The sequence below is a fragment of the Lampris incognitus genome, chromosome 12 (assembly GCF_029633865.1).
Source record: "Lampris incognitus isolate fLamInc1 chromosome 12, fLamInc1.hap2, whole genome shotgun sequence".
NCBI classification, from domain to species: domain Eukaryota; kingdom Metazoa; phylum Chordata; class Actinopteri; order Lampriformes; family Lampridae; genus Lampris; species Lampris incognitus.
Genome location: NC_079222.1, coordinates 52,362,415 through 52,376,369, shown reverse-complemented (window position 1 = coordinate 52,376,369; position 13,955 = coordinate 52,362,415). Strand labels below are relative to the sequence as shown.

The 13,955-nt window shown below is 44.3% G+C and overlaps 1 protein-coding gene across 2 annotated transcripts in view; it reads left to right on the top strand.

Moving 5' to 3' along the window:
- The window catches only part of il6st (interleukin 6 cytokine family signal transduce), a 33,005-nt gene extending 21,089 nt beyond the window's left edge, over nucleotides 1-11,916 (top strand). For both annotated transcript variants that reach the window (XM_056290402.1, XM_056290401.1), the window contains exons 9-14: nucleotides 5,532-5,633; nucleotides 6,381-6,527; nucleotides 6,849-6,989; nucleotides 7,172-7,268; nucleotides 7,421-7,502; nucleotides 10,030-11,916. In XM_056290402.1, the coding sequence (XP_056146377.1) occupies nucleotides 5,532-5,633; nucleotides 6,381-6,527; nucleotides 6,849-6,989; nucleotides 7,172-7,268; nucleotides 7,421-7,502; nucleotides 10,030-10,623 (1,163 nt within the window). In that variant the 3' untranslated portion in view covers nucleotides 10,624-11,916. The remainder of the gene's footprint in view (nucleotides 1-5,531; nucleotides 5,634-6,380; nucleotides 6,528-6,848; nucleotides 6,990-7,171; nucleotides 7,269-7,420; nucleotides 7,503-10,029) is intronic.
- Nucleotides 11,917-13,955: the final 2,039 nt, after the last annotated feature.

Here is a 13,955-nt window from a genome sequence, read left to right as displayed (position 1 = left end):
TTTCAGTTTTTTATTTGTAAAATTTTTTTTAAATCATGTATAATTTTCTTTGTACTTCACAATTGTGTGCCACTTTGTGTTGGTCTTTCACATAAAATTCCAATAAAATATATTTATGTTTGTGGTCGTAACGTGACAAAATGTGGAAAAGTTCAAGGGGTATGAATACTTTTGCAAGCCACTGTAGCCTTGCTTAGACTATCAAGCTCCAATCCATCATTAACTTCCCTTTTTGGTGCCTTTAATGTGCTGGTCGTTGGTGGCGCTGCTTGGGGCTGCACATCGTGTTTGATACTGGGAGGAGGTGGTGAGGCATGTTGATATAGTGGTTGGAAGTTCGCATTCTCTTTCGTTTCTTCAGCCTTTTCAATGTTTAAGACAGTCCTGTCCATTGAAGTATATTCATATTTTTCCAGAACTCCCATTTTTGCATCTAACTCGGCAAGCGCTGTCTCCATCGCATGTGTTTCTTTCCTTCTTTTTTGTTCTGCCTCGAACCTTATTTCCTCAGCTTGTAGTTGAGCCTCCCCCCTGCATCGCTTTTGTGCTAACCAGTCTGCTTCTTCCTGCTCAATAGCTAACTTTTCCTTTAAAGCTGCAGCCTTTGCTTGTAGAGCTGCACGCTCCATCTCTGTATTCAGTCTGACTGTGTGTGTTGAGCGCGAGCCCGATGAGCTTTTCGTTCTTACTGATCCAGACTTACTATCCATAGGCTTTACCTGATTATCACACTCTTCAGCCTGCTCAGAGCGTTTTACGACCTCTTTCATCCATTCCTCACATTTCCAGAAGAACTCATTCGGTGATTTAATTTTAGGATCAAGCAAATTCTTCTGATCATCTTCATAGTCTTCTTCAAACATAAAACGACCCAGTTCAGCATTTAGTTGTGTGATTTCTTGTTGCAAACCACTGAAGTCAACACGCATTTTATTATTAACAATGCCGACATTTGCATAATCTTCCATTAACGTCTATCTCTTTCATCATGCTAGTTAGCTGGGATAACTTGCGCCTGCATGCTTGAACATGTTTAGATGCCTGCTCTGCCTTGGCTTTCTGAGTCATTTTTACTATCCGTCTTCCAATTCCACTGCCTTCCTCTTGATCTGCCATCGTAATAAATCAACAGTCGGGCTTTCCACACTTAATTAGTAAAGATGTCGAATCACCGTAGCGCGAGCAGGCTAGCCAGCATTTTTACTTTCACTTTCAGACCGCATGAGCCTACCGTCCTCTTGTGGGCTATTTTCCATCAACAATCCGTTCCTAGCTTCAATCGGCACTTCCAGGCAATATAGAAAAGATACGACTTACAGATTGACGTCTTCTCTTTCATTAAACGACCAAATGTCCGTGAAAAGTTTCCTCCTGAGTCAGGCCGGTCCACTTGAGTTCTATTTTTCCACGAAGAGCGAGTCTTTTGACTAGAATGTAGGTTCCAAACAACGATGCCATTAGCTTCTGACGCTCCCAATGCTAAACTTCAAGCTCCCGTCTTCCATTTCCACGTAAAAGGAAATCCACGGACCACGAAGTAAAATCAACTGTTTAATTATCAAAATCAATAAGGTTCATACGTATTTTCACGATTCCTAAACTTAAAGAGAGGGAGATAAATAAAGCTGAGCGTTAGAGAGAGAGGTCAAAAGACTGTCTGGCTCCACTCTCATACTTGGCGTGACTAACCGGATTAATCTGGATATTTCTTACTAACCTAACTTGACCAGAATGCAATTCTTACATCTGACGACAATAAAGTCCTATCTTCAAAATAAAAGTCCCCTATACTATGTCATACTAATATCTTCTAAAAACGAACTCTACACGTGAAATCACTGTCTAATCAATAAACATTAATTATTTCTTAATATTTTATCTCCTGTAAATACTATACTGTATCTATTTATGAATTATCTTATTTAAATCCCATGAACTAAATGTACAAAATTATTTTCTTATTCATAAGAAATCTTGTAAATGAACTTAAATTATTTTTATTTATACAAACTATGCATTTAGGCACCTACAATAATATTTCAGTTCAATTCAAAACTTTATTGCAGACTCAGTGTCCATAAAAGACAAGACAAATAGGTAAAAGACAAACCCGAGACAAAACACAATAAAATAACATAAAAGGAACAAATCAGTGTCTTATAAGAAGGCAGTTATACCAGTGGTCCCACTGCCGGGATTGGTAGCGTGTGGAGTCTTATATTAGTTAAACCCTTGATGATTACATTATCAGAGTAACTGAGCCGGCAAATAAATTTATATTTGAGATTTCTTAGAAGAGCCTGAAAAGTACCGACTCCTGCAGCCACAGACATTTCACTTGCACTGCACCATCTAGGTCTTTTTAGTAGCATTCTCTCTGCATCGTTATAAGCTACTCGAAGCCTCTGTAAGCTTGCTTTTTTGTAGTGTGACCACAGGTGTGCAGTATAAAGCGGTGTACAATATGTAGTGTGACCACAGGTGTGCAGTATAAAGTGGTGTACAATATGTAGTGTGACCACAGGGGGGCAGTATAAAGTGGTGTACAATATGCTCTGAACAGACATCTTCACCCTAACTGAACACAAACCAAACTTGCATGAGAGCGTATTTGCTTGTGCATACATCGTGCAGCATTGCCTATAAATACCATCGTCTGTCGTTTGTTCAGTAATATAATGTCCAAGACATTTCATCTTATTACGCACCCCAAGATTATTATCAGACAAATTAAAATCAGGAAATTTTAGATGATTGACCTCTTTGGTTCTGCAGATCATGACAACACTCTTACTAGCATTGTATTTGATATCATGCTCCACACCGAACACACAACATATATCAAGGAGCTGCTGGAGACCAGTGCTACAGGAACTAAGAATGACAAGGTCATCGGCGTACATAATATGGTTCACCAAGGTATTACCCATCATGCACCCAGTGTTGTAGGCTTTCAGCTGCTTGGACGAATCATCAATATATAGCTTGTAGAGAACTGGAGACAGAATTCCCCCTTGTCTGACACCACTGCTAACCCCAAATGGGGCTGAAATGCTATTGCTCCATTTCACTTGCATAGTCTGGTGGGCATACCAATAAGCCAGAATTCTCACAATGTATTTAGGCACCCCTCTTTGACTCGGTTTAACAAACAATTTTCTATAATTAACACAATCAAAAGCTTTAGAAGCATCAATAAAACACATAAGAACCGATGAGATTTAGCCACTATATTTGTTAATAATTTACTTTAAGACATATATACATAAGTCAGCACCATGTTTAGCTTTAAAACTAAACTGGTTATCCGAGGAGTTGATAAATTCATGCACTCTATCCAGCAGGATTCTTTCTAGGACTTTTGACAGTATGCTGGCTAGAGCTATAGGCCTGTAGTTCTCTAGGCTGCATACTTTACCAGCTTTGTCCTTAATGACTGGCACTAACAGTACAGACAACACTGAGTCTGGTAACAAGCCATGGGCCATAAAGCCAGTAAAACAGATAGCAAGGAGAGGAGCTATCCTCACACTGGTATATTTAGGGTGTTCAGCAGTAACATGATCTAAACCACTTGCCTTGTTAACAGATAGCTTGTTTATAGCTGTTTAATTTATTACCCAATTTCCCCTCAGGGATGAATAAAGTATTCTGATTCTGATATAGCTTGGTACACCTCATGTGACATGATAACCATTGAATCGTCACTCGCAATATTGCACCCCAATATACTTTGGACACAGTTGAAACAGTATTCATTGACTGCTATTCACTGGATGATCCAGCAAAAAATAATGAATTATAATACAATAATTATCTATCCAGTCCATTATCCGAACCGCTTATCCTGCTTTCATGGTCGCAGGGGTGCTGGAGCCTATCCCAGCAGCCATTGGGCAGCAGCCGGGGAGACACCCTGGACAGACCACCAAACATGTTCAGGGTGTCTCCCCTGGTCCCCTGGGTTAATAAAAGAAAATATAATAGACTATTAATGATTAAAAACAACATAATATACACTGATCAGCCAAAACATTAAACCTCCTGACATGTAAGTGAATAATATCTTGTTACAATGCACCTGTCAAGGGGATGGGATATATTATGCAGCAAGTGAACAGTCATTTCTTGATGATATGTGTTGGAAGCAAGAAAAATGGGCAAGCGTGAGCATCTTAGCGACATTGACAAGAGCCAGATATTGATGGCTAGACGACTGGGTCAGAACATCTCCTTCCAAAAGTGATCCAATGAAGGACAACTGGTGAACCGGCAACAAGGTCATGGGTGTCCAAGGCTCATTGATGCATTTGGGGATCGAAGGCTAGCCCATTGGTCCGATCCCACAGAAGAGCTACTGTAGCTCAGATTGCTGAAAAAGTTAATGCTGGCTATGACAGAACACACAGTGCATCGCACTTTGCTGCGTATGGGGCTGTGTAGATGCAGACCAGTCAGAGTACCCTTGATGACCCCTGTCTGTCCAAAATTCCTACAATGGGCATGTGAACGTCAGAACCGGACCATGGAGCAATTGAAGAAGGTGGCCTGGTCTGATGAATTATGTTTTCTTATACATCATGTGGACAGCCGGGTGCGTGTGTGTCGTTTACCTGGGGAAGAGATGGCACCAGGACACACTATGGGAAGAAATCATGCCGATGGAGGCAGTATGATGCTCTCAGCAATGTTCTGCTGGGAAACCTTGGGTCCTGGCTTTCATGCAGATGCAACTTTGACACCTACCAGCTACCTAAACATCATATCAGACCAGGCACACCCCTTCATGACAATGGTATTCCCTGATGGCAGTGGCAGATGGCAGGATAATGTGCTCTGCCACACTGCAAAAACTGTTCAGGAATGGTTTGAGGAACATGACATAGAGTTAAAGGTGTTGCCTTTGGCCTCCAAGTTCCCCAGATCTTAATCCTATTGAGCTTCTGTGAGATGTGCTGCAAAAACAAGTGCGATCCATGGAGGCCCCACCTCACAACTTACAGGACTTAAAGGATCTACTGCTGACGTCTTGGTGCCAGATACCAGAGGACACCTTCAGAGGGCTTGTGGAGTCCATGCCTCGACAGGTCAGAGCCGTTCTGGCGGCACGAGGGGATCTACAAAATATTAGGCAGGTCATGATAAGAATAATGAAAATAATAACAATAATAATTATAAAAAATATAGATAATAAGATAATAATAACAAAAATAATAACAGTATAAAAATAGGAAATAATAGTAATAAATATGGTGAATGGCATGACGATTCAAGGGACAGGCTCCTGGCTACCAAAAAGCTATTATGGCATGTCCAGAACCAAATCCCAAATGAACCCCTCCCACTGCAAATCAGGCAGAACGACACAAACCCTTCAACAGATAAAATCGCAGACAAGCTTTACAAAATCGAAGAACAGGGTACGCATACGTCGAACAGCAGTGACTTCTGGCTGTAATTCTGGTTTGTCCTGCTAAATTGCAGTCCCTCACTCCACCACCCCCTTTTTTTTCCTGTTTCCTGACCCGCAGGAAACCTTGAAAAGTTCCAGCGCTACAACATCTCGGTGTACCCGCTCTATGGCAGGTGGGCTGGTGCGCCGTCAACCATCGCGGCGTTCCTGCAGCAAGAAGGTAAGGGTGAAAAGCAGCGACCCGACGTTGCCTTCATTGCGGGGTGCGGGTTACCTGTTGTGTGTGTGTGTTTCTGTATGCGAAATGCCACTCTCGCTCGCTCTCTCTAAATTCAGAGGGCTTTAGTGGCATGAAAAGAACAATGCTGCCAAAGCAGTTTGCACGCTTTCTCTATGTCTTGATCTCTTTTTCTTATTCTTTCTCTGTCTCACTCTTTCTCTCTCTCACTCTGCTTACATATGTGGCCTAGCAAAAATGGCCATATATGTAAGCAGAAAGAGGAAGATGGACAACTCAGTAGACACTGATGGAAAGCTGCTGTTTACTAGGATGGTAAAGGCCAGGATAATGATCGACTTCAATTATTACAGGCAAATGAAAGATACCCAGCAACTCAGTGTTGTCTGGGCTTGTAGAGATGTGTTGTGCTCAGTAAAGGACAACCAACTTGTTTTTTCTGGAGAATTGATGTGATTTACTTTTTATTTTTAAATATTTTTTGCTTATGGTTTGAATGTCATTGTATTTTTTTAAAATAAAAGTTAATTTTTAAAAATAAAAAAAAACTCTCTCTTTCTCATTCTCTCTATGTCACTCTCTTACTAACTCTCTCGTTCTCTTCCTCCTTCTCTCCTCTCTTCCTGTCTTTCGTGCTCTCTCCATCTTTCTCTCTGTTTCTCTCACTTTCCTTCTCGTTTGATCTCATCCACGACCTTTTTTTTCTCCCCTTGTTTTCCATTCCTGCAGTTCCGCTCGAGGGCCCGTCTGTGCGGCTCCACGGCAGGCCGGCATACGATGAGGCGCTGCTGGAATGGAACGAGATTCCCGAGAAGAAGAAGCGCGGCTTCATTACTGGTTACACTGTGTACTACTCCGCTGGTGGCGAAGTGCACGGTAAGTATGCTAGCGAAGGGGACGATGGGAAAGTCACAGGGAAAATCCGGGGGAAATTCAGAAGACGCAAATCAGGGAACAAACAGAAAAGCACAGCGAGATGGTCAGAATATTTTCCTTCTTGGAAAATCCACATTTTGGGTTCATTGCATACGTTTTAAAGGAACGCCATCCCACACTAAACATTGAACTCTTTCCTGGGACTTAAGCTCCGCTGTCCGGTGTTTTCCTTGTGACTTTTATCCTTTCATGGAGTCATCAGGGGAAAAAGTCTGATTGAAAATTCCTGGAATGACCTTGCTGTTTCCCCATCTTTCTCAGGGATCCCAGTGTCAGCCGACACCCATTCACACCTGCTGAGGCCGCTCTCCAGCAACACAAAGTATGTGGCATGGATCGGAGCATCAACAGCCCGTGGCTCAGTCAATGGAACCGGGCACACGTTCAGCACCCTGAAGTATGGTGAGTGTCTGGCGGCAGCAGCAGTGGTGCCAGAGGGTGGCGCCACACCTGCTTCCGGCATTGGCGCCCATAGGTGCTGAATGTAATAAAAACCTCACATCTGCTTAACTTCTTGTGTTGCTGTTGTTTGTTTGTTTTTTGTTTTTTTTATCATTTCATTTCAAATCTTCTCCCCCCAACAGCCACGGGGCAGATCGAGGGCATCGTGGTTGCGGTGTGCTTCTGCGTCATTTTCGTCATCGTGCTGATCATGTCCCTCTGCGTCTACAAGAAAGACTTGTAAGTTTGAATGCTAGGAAAGTTGGCTGTGCCAGGTGCTCGCCGCAGTTGGCGCTAGCTATCAGCCATTTCCATGACGGCAAATTCAAAATCATTGTGTGTGTGCGTGTGTGTGTGTGTGTGTGTGTGTGTGTGTGTGTGTCCCACCCAAGTATCAAGAAGAACTTCTGGCCGAAGATTCCGAACCCAGGAAACAGCAGCCTCAGCACCTGGTCGCCTGATTTCCCGACAAAAGTAAGTAAAAAAGTACTTTTAAATGAAAAAGACGTTGTTCATTGCAGTTCTGATCGGCGTTTAGCCGCCGTTTATGGTATGGCAATGGTGAAAAACCCACGACAGCAACTGATCATTGTTACCTTATGCACGTCCTGGTAACCAGCTGGAACATCTCAGCGAACTTACTGAAACACACTAAAAGCCATGTGGGATGCCTTATCCAACCCAGCTATAAACACCCTAGCAACCACTTAGAAACACCCTAGCAACCACCTAGAAACACCCTAGCAATTGCCAGGCTTACCCTAGCAACAATCTCCTGGATTCCCCTAGCAACAACCAATCAATCAACTTTGTTGTCCAAGTGTGCTTATGCATACGAAGAATTTGACTGTGGTTTACAGCAGCTTCTAGTATTTGCATACAGTACTGCTTGAAAGTATGTGAACCCCTTGAGCAGTTTAGAGTTTTCTGTTGTTTTACCATGATTTTCTTATTCTATCATCACCAATTTTATGTATGAAATGTCAGATATATGTTTATCAGTTGCATGTACTTGTTTAGCGGGACTTGTTTAAGTAGCCCCAAAACTACATGAAACATGGAATTAGTGTATGTGCAAAAGTAAGTGAACCCCCAGCTGCATTGGTTAAGTCAAGCAGGTAACAGACTCGAGTGAAACACATTTGGGTGCTTAATTAATCATTTAAGCAGACCAATGTAATGAGACATCCTTGGGAAAGGGTTTGGCCTGCACTAATTAAAAGAGAGAGGAAACCAACCAAACCACTGTGGTCCCATACAAATCAACAATGCCGAGAGCAAAGGAGATATCCGAGGACATGAAGAAGAGGGTAGTGACAGCCCATCAGTCTGGGGAGGGATATAAGATCATCTCCAAAAGATTCCAGCTCCATCCATCCACTGTAAGACAAATCATTTACAAATGGGGGGCCTTCAACATGACAGCAACTCTGCCTAGAAGTGGACACCCATCAAAACTATCACCCAGAAGCACCAGAAAAATAATAAATCAGGTAAAGGCCAACCCACACATCACCTCTAGAGAGTTGCAGACCTCTCTGGTAGCATCTGGGACAAATGTGCATGCGTCTGCAATCAGACGAAAATTGAATAGCCATGACATTCATGGGAGGGTTGCTAGAAGGAAGCCTCTGCTCTCAAAAAAGAACAAAGCTGCCCGTTTCAACTTTGCCAGAGAGCACTTGGACAAACCAGAGACCTTCTGGAAGTCCATTCTCTGGACAGACGGGTCCAAAATAGAATTATTTGGTCACAATCAAAACCAACACGTTTGTAGAAAAGCCAACACTGCATATGAGGAAAAGAACCTCCTCCCAACAGTGAAGCATGGTGGTGGAAATGTGAAGGTCTGGGGCTGCTTTTCTGCTTCTGGACCTGGACGACTCCATATTATCCAAGGAACCATGAATTCTCCGGCATATCAACAAATTCTTGACCAGAATCCCCTGCCATCAGTCAGGGAGTTGAAGCTGGGGCGAAAATGGATTATGCAACAAGACAATGACCCAAAGCATTCCAGCAAAACTACAAAGGAATGGCTTCAGAGAAAGAGGATTCGTACTCTGGATTGGCCCAGTCAAAGTCCGGACCTTAATCCAATTGGAATGTTGTGGCGAGACCTGAAGAAGTTGGTACATACCAGATGTCCCTCCAACCTCTCTCAACTGGCTGAGTTCTGCAAGGAGGAGTGGGCAAAAATCCCCATAAGCAGATGCGAGAGACTGGTTAGTGGTTACAGAAGACGTTTGGTTGAAGTAATAGCTGCAAAAGGAGGAGCCACAAGCTACTAATACAAGGGTTCACATACTTTTGCACATGTTAAATTTTCAGTTTTTGTGAAATAAACCACCTTTGTTGAATTAAATAATGAAAATATATCTCTTTTTGTGTGTGTGTCCATTATTTGGAAGGTGGGCTTTACAAATTGGGATTTGGATGTATGTGTAATAAGCTTATTTTAATGTTTTTTACAAAAACAGTGACCATGTCTGGAGGGTTCACAAACTTTCAAGCAGCACTGTATATCACTCACAAAAAAAAAAATCAACGACACCCTACCATCAAGCAACTAGCAACCACCTTAGTAACCAACTGGACCATCTCAGTGAACACACTGAAAGGCACTAAAAGCCATCCAGGATGCCTTAACAACCACCTACAGACACCCTAGCCAGCACTTAGAAACACCCTAGCAGTTATCTAGAAACACCCTAGCAATCGCCTGGATTCCTCTAGCAACCCTATCACACCCTAGCAACCAGCAACCACCCTAGTAAAGCAGATGGAGGATCTTGGCAAACACATCAAAACACACTTAAAGCTGCAAGAAAAACCATAGAAACCACCCAGGTAACCCAACAACTACAATTATTTACTAAATGCTAGCTTCTCCCAAGAACATTCATTGAAATCAGAGCCACCCAAAAAAAACTCGCTCTGTTTACAATTTGTTTTTTTTTTGTTTTTTTTGTGATTAAATGGAGCTGTTTCTCCTCCGCAGGCAGACACACCTGGTGAGAGCAGCCTGGCGGACGTCAGCGTGGTGGAGGTGGATGCATTCGATGTTAAGCCGGCATTCGAGGACGACAAGGTCAGCCTGCCATTGAAGAGGGATAAGTATCTGTCCGAGGAGCACAGCAGTGGCATTGGTGGCTCGTCGTGCATGTCATCGCCGCGCCAGAGTGTGTCGGACAGTGACGAGGGCGGCGACCTGGCCGACACCACGGCAAGCACCGTACAGTACTCATCAGTTGTGGCCTCCAGCGGCTACAAGGGACAGATGCCCAGTTGTGCGGTGCCCCTACCGGCACAACCGCAGCAGCCTGTGTTTGCACGCTCCGAGTCGACACAGCCCCTGCTGGAGTCAGAGGAGAAACCGGATGCACTTGGCCACGAGGGTGGCAGGAAATGCAGGCGCCGCCTGTCTGGCGATGCCCATGTGGCAGACCCCACGGATGCCAGTGAAGCTGTCTTGCTCCAGTTCTGGCCCTCGGAAGAGGGCCCCCAGCATTTTGCGCAAACGGACGACCACCGAGGCCCCGACCGTCGCCTTTGCAGCTACATGCCTCAGCTGGGCGGCTACAGGCCGCAGTGAACGAGTTGCCACAGTGACGCACTTCGTGCCTTCCTCACGAATCACAGATTTCCCTGAAAGACTTTTTTTTTTCCTAAGGCGTATCTGTGGGGCTGTATGTTTTTTCTTTTGTTGTGCGCTGCACGAAACTGTCAGTTAAACATGCTTTGGCGTGCCGGGTACAGCAAACAGAATATATATGCTAGCATAGTGTACCTGACACTAACAGATCCCGGCTCGGGTCTCTGCAAATGCAATGTGAATGTAATACTTGTAAACGCACGCGCCGGCCTTTGCTAGGTCACGCAAGCTCATAATTATAATTATAGAGGCATTGCCAGGGCAACACAAGCATCTACCACTACGTAGAATGCTATTATCAGTATATATATATATATGTACACACACGCATATATAGCGCACTTTTCCTACTGTTTTATATATATATATATAACCTTAGCACAAAAAGTAAGGAAATGTGTGTTTGGTAGCATGTCTGTGAATGTTCTCATTCATCCAGGTCGTCATGGTTATCCAGAGGAGTTGAATCAGGTGCAACTGGACTTGGTATATATCCGTGAAGACGTTTCGCCTCTCGTCCAAGAGGCTTCCTCAGTTCGTGCCTTTCTGACTAGACCAAGCTAGTCTGAATGGCTGCTGATGAGACTCAGAATTTATCCTCTAGGAGTTGTTGTCAGAGCTATAGATGTCCATGGCTCTTTGTGTACCGATGTTATGGCCGCGCCCGTCGTTGTCAGAGCCATTGGTTTGCATTTGTTTAGCAGCGACGGTCATTGGGGGGGTTGTGTTTGGTAGATTATGTCTTTGTTGTAACGATGCTTCTTGGCAGTAAATCTTCTATCAGGCAGCTGATGGTCAGCACCTGGGGGACCAGAAGCTCAACACAAGAGTCAATAGCAGCAGCAAAATAAGCTGCTTGGCATTGGCAGAGGAGATCTGGCAAATGTTTCATGGGCACAACCCACATACTCAGCTCTGCTGCTCATCCCACAGATGTATGTTCCTTACACATGTGGCGCCATTTAAAAGGCAAATAAACAGGCTTTCCAACGGTATAAGATTTACTGCCAAGAAGCATTGTTACAACAAAGACATAATCCACCAAACACACATTTCCTGACTTTTTGTGCGTAGTATATATATATATATATATATATATATATATATATATATGCCCGCTTAGCTAGTTTGAACAAACAGATGCAAGTATTCCGTCACAACATTAACTACAAGCTAGGAATGATGTAAAGTGTTTATTGTGATTTGTGAAATAAAGTGTTGTGAATAACGTTCTTTAATTGTTTACATTTGTGGATGACTGACATATTTATGTTTGCGAGTTTGATAACGATACGTCATTTCCTGTTCCGTACGTTTTCAACAAGTTAGCATATTCCAAAACCCACAAGATGTTGAAAATGTCTAAGGCCGATAAGCTCGTATTTCGTGAACAAGCTGTTGTTCGTGGAACAAAGGCTAGCCGCCAAAGCTAAGCTCGGACGTCATCTCGCAGCCGTTACGTGAACAGTGATTAAGCTTTTTATTGTACATCCTTTGATCAATGGCAGAGTGGGATCCTTGTGCTGGGCTGTCGCTCAGTAACTATCCGCGGAAACACGGAAGCCACTCAGTAGGTAGGACCTCCACCCACATCCACCACCTTGTCACTGCAAGAGTGTCTGGCTGCAGTCTGGAACCTCTCGCCTCGTACCTCTCGTCTCGTACCTCTCGCCTCGTACCTCTCGCCTCGTACCTCTCGCTTCGTACCTCTCGCCTCGTACCTCTCGCCTCGTACCTCTCGTCTCGTACCTCTCGTCTCGTACCTCTCGCCTCGTACCTCTCGCCTCGTACCTCTCGTCTCGTACCTCTCGCCTCGTACCTCTCGCCTCGTACCTCTCGCCTCGTACCTCTCGTCTCGTACCTCTCGCCTCGTACCTCTCGTCTCGTACCTCTCGCCTCGTACCTCTCGTCTCGTACCTCTCGTCTCGTACCTCTCGCCTCGTACCTCTCGTCTCGTACCTCTCGCCTCGTACCTCTCGTCTCATGCCTCTCGTCTCGTACCTCTCGTCTCGTACCTCTCGCCTCGTACCTCTCGCCTCGTACCTCTCGCCTCGTACCTCTCGCCTCGTACCTCTCGTCTCGTACCTCTCGTCTCGTACCTCTCGTCTCGTACCTCTCGCCTCGTACCTCTCGCCTCGTACCTCTCGTCTCGTACCTCTCGTCTCGTACCTCTCGCCTCGTACCTCTCGTCTCGTACCTCTCGTCTCGTACCCCTCGTCTCGTACCTCTCGTCTCGTACCTCTCGTCTCGTACCTCTCGTCTCATACCTCTCGCCTCGTACCTCTCGCGTCGTACCTCTCGTCTCGTACCTCTCGCCTCGTACCTCTCGCCTCGTACCTCTCGCCTCGTACCTCTCGCCTCATACCTCTCGCCTCATACCTCTCGCGTCATACCTCTCGTCTCGTACCTCTCGCCTCGTACCTCTCGCCTCGTACCTCTCGCCTCGTACCTCTCGCCTCATACCTCTCGTGTCATACCTCTCGCTTCATACCGCTCGTCTCATACCTCTCGTCTCATACCTCTCGCCTCATACCTCTCGCGTCATACCTCTCGTCTCATACCTCTCGCCTCGTACCTCTCGTGTCATACCTCTCGCTTGGTACGAGGGGCGAGTACAATGACTTACTGTCATGTCACCAACTACATGGGGACAACAACGTCGCCAATAGGTTTCATTTCAGTATGGAGTCACGCAAGGTAAGTTGCTAAGTTATCTGCACATTAATTAGTTAGTCAGCCAATATTACATAGCTAGCTAGCCACATGTTATTTCTAAAACTAACTTACTCATTATAACAATTTATGTTTGCGGACTTTTTGTGACTTTGATGCTTTATTTCTGTTAATCTCTTTAAGGTAAACAGTGTTTGCGATAAATAATATCCCTCGGGTGACGAGATGCACGGCATGCTGTTCTTTATTTCATTTACTCATTAGCTAGAACAATTTATGTTTGCGGACTTTGATGGTTTGTTTCTACTAATCTCTTTAAGGTAAACAGTGTTTCTGTGAAGAATAATATCCCTCGGGTGACGAGATGCACGACGTGCTGTGCTTTATTCTATTGCCCCCTTTGCTCCACTTCAATGTACAAGCCTCGAAATGAGGCAAAGGTGTTGCTGCACATGGAACTCCATGTAAAAAATGCTATTCAACATAAAGCTTAGTTCCCTCTTATCAGCTTTCACCTATGCCATTATAATTTGTTTGTTTTAACCACTGCTACTAAGTAAGCTTACCAATACTAACCTTATTATTATTATTATTATTAT